General features: G+C 38.9%; 1 protein-coding gene across 3 annotated transcripts in view; it reads left to right on the forward strand.

The window, feature by feature from the left end:
• The window catches only part of unc5db (unc-5 netrin receptor Db), a 203397-nt gene extending 198658 nt beyond the window's left edge, over positions 1-4739 (forward strand). For all 3 annotated transcript variants that reach the window (XM_080765408.1, XM_080765410.1, XM_080765409.1), the window contains one exon: positions 3171-4739. In XM_080765408.1, the coding sequence (XP_080621534.1) occupies positions 3171-3447 (277 nt within the window). In that variant the 3' untranslated portion in view covers positions 3448-4739. The remainder of the gene's footprint in view (positions 1-3170) is intronic.
• Positions 4740-10134: the final 5395 nt, after the last annotated feature.

The raw sequence follows: 10134 nt of genomic DNA on the forward strand, positions 1-10134 counted from the left end.
CCCTTAAGTTTTTTATATTCTTGAATTTCAAGTGGTATTTTACTCATATCCTTTTTAACGTATGAATTCCGTCTTTTTGAAAGCCATTCCTTTCGTTGTCCATCGGTTTCATTTATTCGGTTTTTATTACGCTTATTTTCTTGGTCCTTACGGTTTTGCTTTTTCTTTCTATCCTCTCGTTTTTTTTATTCGCATATGCTCATATGTCTATGTATACCGTATATGTATATGTAATTACTAATTTGTGAGTTGATTAGTGGTATACTGTGGTTACTTGGGTGGTTTGATGCGTATACCCTGGCATTGGTTCATATATCTTCATCACGTCATGGGACATCCGCTTCGTAGCATGACGGAAAACATACCTGCACGGTCTGCTTCCGTATGTCCCGTGCCAGCATATGACGTCATATATGCTGCTAAGGGACATACGCATCGTAGCGCATGACTAATAACATTACTTGCACGCTCTGCTTGCGCAAGTAATAATAATAATTATTATTATTATTATTATTATTATTATTACTTATATTTCTGGGAAGAGTATTTCTAAACTCATTAATGTTAACTGCTAAGTATGAATGGTATACTGTTAAGTAGCCTATATTCATTTTCTAACTTGACATTACTACAGTACAGTACACTGACCAGACTGATAATTTAACTGTGAATGCATGTTGCCTACTGTTGCGTATAATGTGCATTCTTTTGTGCTGTCCTTGCAAACTGACTTTCCCTTGAGGCAATAAATGGTATCATATTGTTCCTCTTAGACTTTGCTATCTATGTCAGACAGTTAGCAAATATCAGTCAGCATAATGAATATCACTTTCTCATTCCAAGTCCCATCCCATTCGATATCGTCTTATCGTTACAAATATGAAACAGACTGTTCTATACTATCCTATACTATACTCGTTATGGGACACTGTACTGGTATTTTTGATCCAAATGTTCTCTTTGCCAATGCCATGCATTGGCTCAGACCTAATCTCCCTGTAAGTGTGTGATTCATGAGAAGTTGGTATCTGAGAGTCCTCTGGGGCTCCAAATTACCCAGATAAGCCTTCTTCTGTCATGTTTAGGTCCTTTCAACTCAGCCACATTTGACCAATAGCTGCAGCCTCAGAAACTGGGTGGATTATTTTGTCTTGTGGCAGATAGTACACTACAGACTGGAAGTGAAATACTGCCCCCCACTGGATTCCACACCCTATGAAGTTTGTAGGTCTGTCATGGCAGCAAGGCATGGTTGAGCACAGTGTTTCCACTACTGAATAATGTCAGAATATTAGGTGGTGTATCAAATACTTAATTATAATAAAGGAAACGTATAAGGCCATGTATGTCCAAAATTAGTCGGTGTTCAGGAAATGAAAAGAAGGTCCTGTATTCCAATTTCCAATTGATCTAATGTTGCTTTTCAATGGTTCACTATTTATAAAACACACAGATTCGCAGACAGACTTAACCGCTTTCAACCCAATGTCCCTATTTTGGGCATGGCAATATAAGTGAAAATTCTTCCAATTTCTTTCAAAAATAATACCCAAAATAGAGGATCTATAAGCTCACAACACGTCATATCACAATTTGTTGTGTGCTGTATATCGACTGTTGTATGTCAATTAATAAAATAGGGCAGTCATTTATGAACGAATATGGTTTCTGCCCGACAGCGATGATTGTCATAGTTGTGCAGAATGTAGCTTATTTAGATTGTTCAATCAATATGGTGTTAGCATTATGTTATGCTTTAGCTATTGAAAAATAGCAGATCTATTTTTGAAAAATCGAGTTACAGATAATGCATTTAAGGGTAATTTAAAGATGTAAACAGAGCTAGCCTCTCTAATATCTTTAGGCTACAGTAAGTGTTCCATAATTTGGGAGCACACATTAATTTTAGAAAGCTTCATCTCCAATTTCATTTTGGGTAGGGTTATGCATATTTACTGTAGCAAGCCTGCAGTAGAGAATCTGAGATCTCATGAAGGAACATACAAATACAGGGGGTCTGCATATAGGCCAGCCCTAAACTGCCAGTGTCTATCTAAGACTGGAATGATATGTTCCCTTCTTTTTTGTATTTGTTAGCAGTCTAACAGCAGAGTTCTGAATATGACTTAAATGTTCATTGCAGTAGCCAAACCTACTGGAGATAAAAGCATGAATTCAGGAATGGTCATACCTGTACTTAGATGAAAGAATGCTGTGTCGGTAACTTTATTTATATAAAATATATTTATATAATTTATTTCTTTTAGAGTCAAATCAGACTCTAAAATGACACAATACGTATGCTTGGTTTGATAAAAGCAATCCCTTTTTGCTTCACTAAATAGGATTTCTGCCTTAACCTTTTAAGTTTAGAAAGTTATTACCACTAGCCCTTACCCGTTGTGAGATATTTGCCCCGGGCCACGGGGGGTACTGCGCCCGGGTGCGTTTTAATTCACTAATAAATTCATTATTAATCATTAATGTGTCAAATCGAATAAAGGGCTCTGTTAAGACCTCCATATTCATATGGTCAATGCCTGTGTGAAAAGTGGGAGTGATTGGTGCAGGCAATTATGAGATAACGCGCTGTTTCTGACACACAGACAGACACACACACACAGACAGACATTGACTGAATTATAGTATGATGTATTGATTGCATGCAGACAGACAGGTTGTTAGGTAGCTCCAGACATCTGCATTGTTTGGTTCATATGTTAAAAACATAAATATGGAAGCTAGCATTATGTTCTAAGTTCTAATGGCAATGGCCAATGATAACTCATCTACCGGAAGCATAGTGAGAACTGTTTTAATTATTAGGATTATTATTTAATTATTTAACTATTTATTACACAATTTAGCAGATCTACAAGCACACAGCATGATGCCTCGGGATGCATTGTGAGCTTGTAGATCAGCTATATTGCTAGATTGCTATGTAAACAGGTATATCTTGAGATTTTGTCTTGCCTATTGCTGTGCCTTGGTCACACAAAGTTTGAAAACCACTGCTATCACTCACTTTGTCTAAGCGCGCTCTGTCCAGTAAATACATGATCAGCCATTAACAGTTTACATACAACTGCATCTCCCTTGACATACCACAGAGAGCATGCGCCTAATCTAACTCAAAGTCTGACAGGACTTTCTCCATTCCTCTACAGGAACTTGTGTTACTTCGCTAAGCAGCGGAGCCCATCAGCAGTCATACTAAGTCTGTGGGAGGCGCACCACCAAGACAGCGGTGACTTGGACTCTCTGGCCAGTGCTCTAGAGGAGATTAGCAAGATCCAATCGAAAACCTCCCCAAAGAGCCAGGACAAGCCAGAGCCCCACCTCAATCACATATCAACGGAAAGTCTGGCCACAAATCTGCATCAAACAGGCTCGGAATTTGCAAATCATGAGACGGAGGACTCGGCTCCCGAGTACACAGGCTGACAGAGGGACTGACACAAATTAGCCCAATTGAACTGATGAACCGAGCTTAATGCATAATCCTTGTATGCACACATACCGTACAACGGCAAATGGTGGTGGACTGCACATGGCAGCACGTTGAGGGGTCATGTGTTGGTCAGAGAGCGGTCAGACAGGTGGACAGACCATGCGATCAACACATTGGCCAATCACAACTAGCAAAAGAGACATGATGCTGTCTCACCACCAGATCTACTATCCCACCTCATCTATTTTTCAACAATACGTCTGAAGGACTGTAAACCTGTGTTTTTTCACCCTTCTACTTGACTACTTGACTGTTTTAGTTTTTTTTCCTTTTTTTTTTCTCCAAGGTCGGCCCGCCCTTCATCTGAGTGGTGCACTGTGTATTTTGTGCCCCCACCTTCCCCCCAGCCATAGAGTTACGGTGTAGGGGTTACCTTCTGCATTGCTGCGTCCATTATTTTACAGTACGATATGCTCCTAAGAGAGAGTATGGGAAATTCTCTCCAGGCCCCTGGGGGTCTGTCCCTGCAACTCAGAACACACACACCTCTCCCGATCCCAGCAACACTCCATATGGCATCTGGATGTATTTGCATATTAGTTCTAATATGCAAATTATGCTAGAGGAATATAATCATGGCATCCAATTTGTGGAAAAATACAAGCAAGACAAATCTGTGTTTCATTTTGGGTTCCATTAAAAAACAGCCTTCTTTTGTGACAGTGGACATCTTGAGAGGAGTCAGCTGACTGGTTTGGGTGAGCAAGGGTGGGGTACATACTGTCAAATGCTGTACTGTAGGAAAGTGTGAACTTTTGACTTGTATCTGCTGACCAAAAGATGACATCTGTATGGTGATTTGCTTAAGAGAGAGAGAGTACAACATCAGTACTTTCAACAGCATGGTGCATCTATGCATCTATAGTGTGTATCTATTGCCTTAGTTTCACCATTGTGTTGATGTGTACCACATTGCTCTAGGCCTATTTTTGGTCCCAAAACCACCCTCAATGGCGGTACTGCATTTAACAGCTATGGCAGGTGTCTGTAGATGAAACGCAAAGGTTTTTATTCTGTTAGTGAGCTTTTATTGTTAAAAAGAAATGTGTTTAACTAAAATTATGCAGCGGCTTTTCTGGTCTCAGAACAACCTACGCAGTGTTTGGAAAATAATTATAACAAAGATGATGTCCGGGATGTGTTTGATCTGTAAACATATCAGCGTGCAGTTTAATAAATACTTATTAGTTGTTCCCATAATAGTCACATTTGTGTGTCATTTCCTGCTTACAAATCGCAATCATGATGATTTGGGTATATAATTTATTTAAATCTATTAAAAAAATAATTTTAAGATAAGTGAAATAATGTGGAGTTTGTGTCTCTCACAGTTTTACCATTAAGGACATGGTGACATTTAACTTAACATTAACGATCATATTGTTGTACACCACATCGAGCTGGGTATTTTTTTTACTCTCTGCCCTGATTTATGTGTTTGTCATCCAGCTATGTTAAAAGAAGACCCTTTCTTTTATATTTTCTACTACGCACGGCTAATCAAATTATACCAGTCGTTTATATAATATCAACAGGTTACTGAGGATGAAAGTTCATTTATTTAATATAATTGTTTCTGTAATTGTGACTGAATGGGTTTCTCATTCCTGTGAGCAAAGAGTGTTGAAAATGGAAATGTGTGCTTCTGTAGTGCTTACCAGTGGTTTATGTTCGCATTGAGAGAGCATTCTAGTCTTTGGCATCACACCCAAGATTCATTCACCCTCACTTTGGATGTACACTCAGTTCTGTCTACTTTCCATAATCAATATAATCATTCTGTGTATTTCAAATGTGAACTCACACACAGGCACAGACAAACTGAATGCACACACTCGCCACATGCAGGCAGGTGGCAAATTAAAGGAAAACCCTGAATAACTAAGTGAAGAAACAAATGCATATGCTTCCATTATACAAATGGCTTGCATGCAAATTAACATCCTATCATACTCTGGCGACTGGCATGCATCAAGATGACGAGGAAAGAAATTACTATTGTTGCAAAGATGGCAGAAGGAGTTCGATTGGCTAGTGTTTCAGAAGGAACAGTGACTAAAGTGCACATCTATAGGAAATACAAAAAGAAAAAACTGAAATTGAGGTTGAAAGCTCACATTCAATGATTGCGATGCCTGTGCATTACTGCGATAAGTAGTGAAAACAAGAAGTGCAACTCTTCTTCAGGTGACTGAGAATGACAGGACGTGCAGGACGTGATCAGATTGTGTCAGCAGTCTGTTGACAACTAAGGAGGTGCATTGCATGAACCCCTCTTTGCACAGACACATGCATTTTTTAGAGTTCAGTGGGGACAAAACCATTTGGTCAGGGAATATTAATAATAAATAATAAATCTGGTAATACATTTCTTACCAAGAATTTTCTTCACCAATGTGTTTTGTAAAGGTGTCTACTAACATATCCCACAACATTGGTTTCTATTCAACCACCCTGGGTGAATTTTTGACAGCTGCTGAAAGTTGGGGCACCCTACAACAATTATAAAATTCTAAATTTCATTATGCTTTAAGTAGCATGTGACGTGTCAAACTAGCCATGACGTGTCAAACTAGGGGGGGGGGGGGGCGGGGGTCGTGTGGCAGGCATTTTCCTGGCATGGTTTTAGTCCACTTGTCCCCCTAGACTCTAGAGGGAAGGGTCATTATAAACCAATACATTTATTCTGGGTGATAACCTTTATTTTATGATGAAACAATTCTATACTGATGGACTGTTCCAGGATGTCAATGCCCCCATTCACACGTGAAGTCACGAGGGATCGTGTCAACCCAATTGTACACCCATGGGATATATTTTGGATCGAACTCTCCGCCACCATCATCAAAACACAAAATGATGGAATATATTGTTAGAATGGTGTTCCATCATTCCAGTACAGTTCCAGAGACTTGTACATCTATGCCAAGGCACATAGAAGCTGATGGCCCAATACCTTACTAAGACTTTCTTTTGGTTTTTCCTTTAATGTGTTACCCATCTGTACATATACACTCTATGTATAATGCTTTGGTGTTCGACTAAACCTATTTCACAAGCTAAAAAAAGGGTTCCTCTGATTTCTCTTGTTCTCTCGTTGATTTGGTCCCATGCTTTCTTTCTCTTTGCTTTACGCATGGCCTTCGCCTTCATATCACTATTCTTGTGCCTTGTTTAACTACTGTAAATGGTGAATGTTGTAAAGTTACAGATGGGGCTGAAAAAAGAGAAAACGTAATCATGATTACATACATTTCAAGATATTATTTAAAAAATATGAAAGACTATAATATTGAATAGGCTGCAGAGCTTTTCTAGTGCTGAACATATATGTTTGGTAACGCCAGGGCAGCTTTGTGGTATATTGTATCTATAATTATGGACATTTTGGATGTTTTCTGTACAGTAGAATTTGCAAATGTATATGCAGCCTTTTGGAAATAAATGTACAGTTTAAAAGTCTCAGCCTGTTGAGATGAGTTACTTGGCTTCTTGTATCATAATACAATCAATGCGCACGATTTAGTCCAACATTGTGTGGCACTATATAACTCAACAACAGTATTACAAATGTATAACTGTAGTCTGAAACTACACAAGTACCATTAATTACCACAGCTTGGACTAGCAGACTGCCTCTGGTGTCACCCATTCAGCGTGAAAACAAATGTATAATTTGTTGTTGCTCACTGAAGACAGTGGATTTTCAATTGACAAACTCATCATATTAGATTTTCGGTGTGCAATTATTCATTTTTTTTAATAGTGCAATGGACTATTTACTTATAATAGATTAATACATTCACTCTGAAAATTAGCTGGACTTTACAGTGTTTCATCATTTTTTGTATTTCTTTTAATGAAATCTTAAATGAACTATGGCAAGTTGGTAACCAGTTTGATGATGCTGACTTTGTTGAAATGTTTGTATGTACTATTCTGCAGCTTGAAAACTGTTGCATTCTAGACAGATTTTTGGGGGCAAAAGACATTTACAAGAGCCATACAGTAGTAAATAGTTACAGTACAGCATGTGGTAAGAGGCTAGGGAGTGGCTTGGAGATCCGGAAAGAACCAGTGAGATAATCCCCTGCCTGCCCTATTTAGAAATGTACATAAATGATTATGAAATACTGAATGATGGTCGGAAGTATTAGTCACACCACACTGGCAAAGGAATGCGTGTGTGGCTAGTGCATTAAACCAATATTCTGCCCTCCGTCAACAATGCACTGAACCTAACCACTAGTGGCCAACAGTGCAAGCCTACCGGTATCTGTACTCTGTAAAAAGATTTAACGGCTATAGTGTGCGTCAGAACTGTCAAAGGAAGTAAGAAAGGTAGCTTGACTTTAACTCATAAAGAAATGTCAATGACATGGCCTGTTACCTCTAGCTCATTCTACAATTAAGTTAATGGTGTAGCTCTGCCTACATCACTTTTAGTCAGTGGATGTGTTCTCACTCACAAACGAGAAATACAGTACACAGAGACAATACTTGTGCACACACACCACACACACACACACACACACACACACACACACACACACACACACACACACACATTACACTGAAAGAAGGAAAGACATTTCCATATCGATGAAATTGATCTTGACCTCAGCGCAGCAGATGTGCAGAATCCAATGCAGCCAGCATGAATGCAAAGTTCACTGCCTTATCTAAGAATAAGACAGCCTGCAGACTTTAGCCTCCCTTGAGTCTGCGCCTTATCATCAACAAACACAAGTCCCAGAGGCATTAACGACATGGCAGCAAACATGGTGTGTGGTGGCCATGTCAAAAACTTTAGGCATTTAGCATAACCCCTTAAGATAAACAACTTTAAGTGAGTGAGCAGGAAGGGATTCAGAACACTTTTGTCATGCAAGGATCAAAACTGTGAGGTTTAGGATAACTGGAAAGTCAATGTTTTTAAAGTTCTTACAATGCTACTGACTCTGAAAGTGTGGCGGTGCCTCTCTTCTCCATAAGGAGAGCGCGGGCAGTCCACTCCCTGGCCCTTGGTATTGTTTTGTCTTTATTGAAGAGACTGTAGGAGAGCTTAGTTTTCTATTACCAGATGACACTTTAAATCATTGTTCTCAGCTGGGTCACAAAAGAGAGCCAGAAGAGAAAAGGCTCTAGTGGGACTCAATCCCAACCCTGTAGGCTCCAGAGACAAGGCCTAATCCACTACATTATCTATGGACACACCTATCCTCATATTATTGTTGTGTTGATTTGGAACTCCCACGCCAAGTATATTGACTTAATACAGTGGGTTGGAGATATATAGTACATTCTTCAAGAACAAGTGACTTGGTCTTGAATAATGTACTATATATCTCTAACCCACTGTATTTTATGTTCTATTATTAGGATTGTAGAATGTTGATGAGCTGAATTGCATGTACAGCAGCAGTAATAGCTCATGCTCCCAGGGCTGTTCGGGGAAGATCATTCACCTCTTATTTTATGTGTGCTTTTTGATTCATGTGAGGTTGCTATGGTAACAAGTGTCAGCCTGGAGCGTGTTTTGCAGCTTGCCCAGAAGTCCATGAAACTGTCAATCAGCTAGGAACTGGGCTAAGTCAAAGGTAGTGCCAGGGCTGCCGTGAGACTGATAATACTGTATGTAATGGGGTTTGTGTAATCTGAATATATTGGAAAATGGCAGCTGTAGTTCTGTGTTGTAAAACACATTAAGCATGGAGAGAGATTAATGGATAGATTTTGAGGGAAATATGCAGGTGCTTTGTTACTTAGATGTTAGCTTGTAAAAATTTTATAAAGATAGAAGATTGTGAAATTATAACAGCGCTTTTATGGCAACTAGGTGCAGCCCTCAGATCTATGTCGCACCGCAGATCCAACCAATAATAGGATAGGCCTACAGTATGTCTGAGTCATAGTGTTGAGGGTTTGTCAGAGTAGCTGTTGTACCAGTCTGTCTGTGTCCCTTTTGTGCAAATTGTGCCCATATATGGAGATGTTGTTTCTGTCTGTTTACCTGTGTCCCTTTTGTCCATGGAGATCTGTGTATCAGTCAGTCCTTGTCCCTTTTATGCCATATGGAGATCCCTCATGTCATCAGTATACGCATATATTGGAATGCACATTTCAAGGCTGAGTAATTGAGTCAACTAGCTAAACCTCAATATACTGTTAATTATTCAAGAAAGTTACAATTTCAATCAAATTCATCTTATCTTCAGGCCTTTTTCTGCAAGTCTCCTCAACTTTTTTTTCAAATGTAAATGTAACTTTTTCATACCGTATTGAAATTAAGGGAATCCAATGGCTTTTTAGAAAATCTATTACATATTACAAAACGACAGGCAGGATGTCAAGTAAACCATGATGTATGGGTTAAACTTTAATGTTACAAATGTAGCATGTTATGACAATATTAGTTAAGAGTTAATTACGCTACACTGATAAGGCTGGGGTTGTTGATAAATTACTATATTCATATTTTTATTTAGTATAGCCAGATGGTAATAATTAAACATAGCCATGAATGATCCTGCCTGGTTCAACCATTATCAGAAGATTTACTGTTCAGTGTACAGTGCAAGTTTAATATGCAATAATTTCAGCCTGAGAAAGTCAGTTTG

Source organism: Protomyctophum bolini (genome assembly GCF_963924005.1).
Source record: "Protomyctophum bolini genome assembly, chromosome: 6".
In the NCBI taxonomy this organism is placed as follows: domain Eukaryota; kingdom Metazoa; phylum Chordata; class Actinopteri; order Myctophiformes; family Myctophidae; genus Protomyctophum; species Protomyctophum bolini.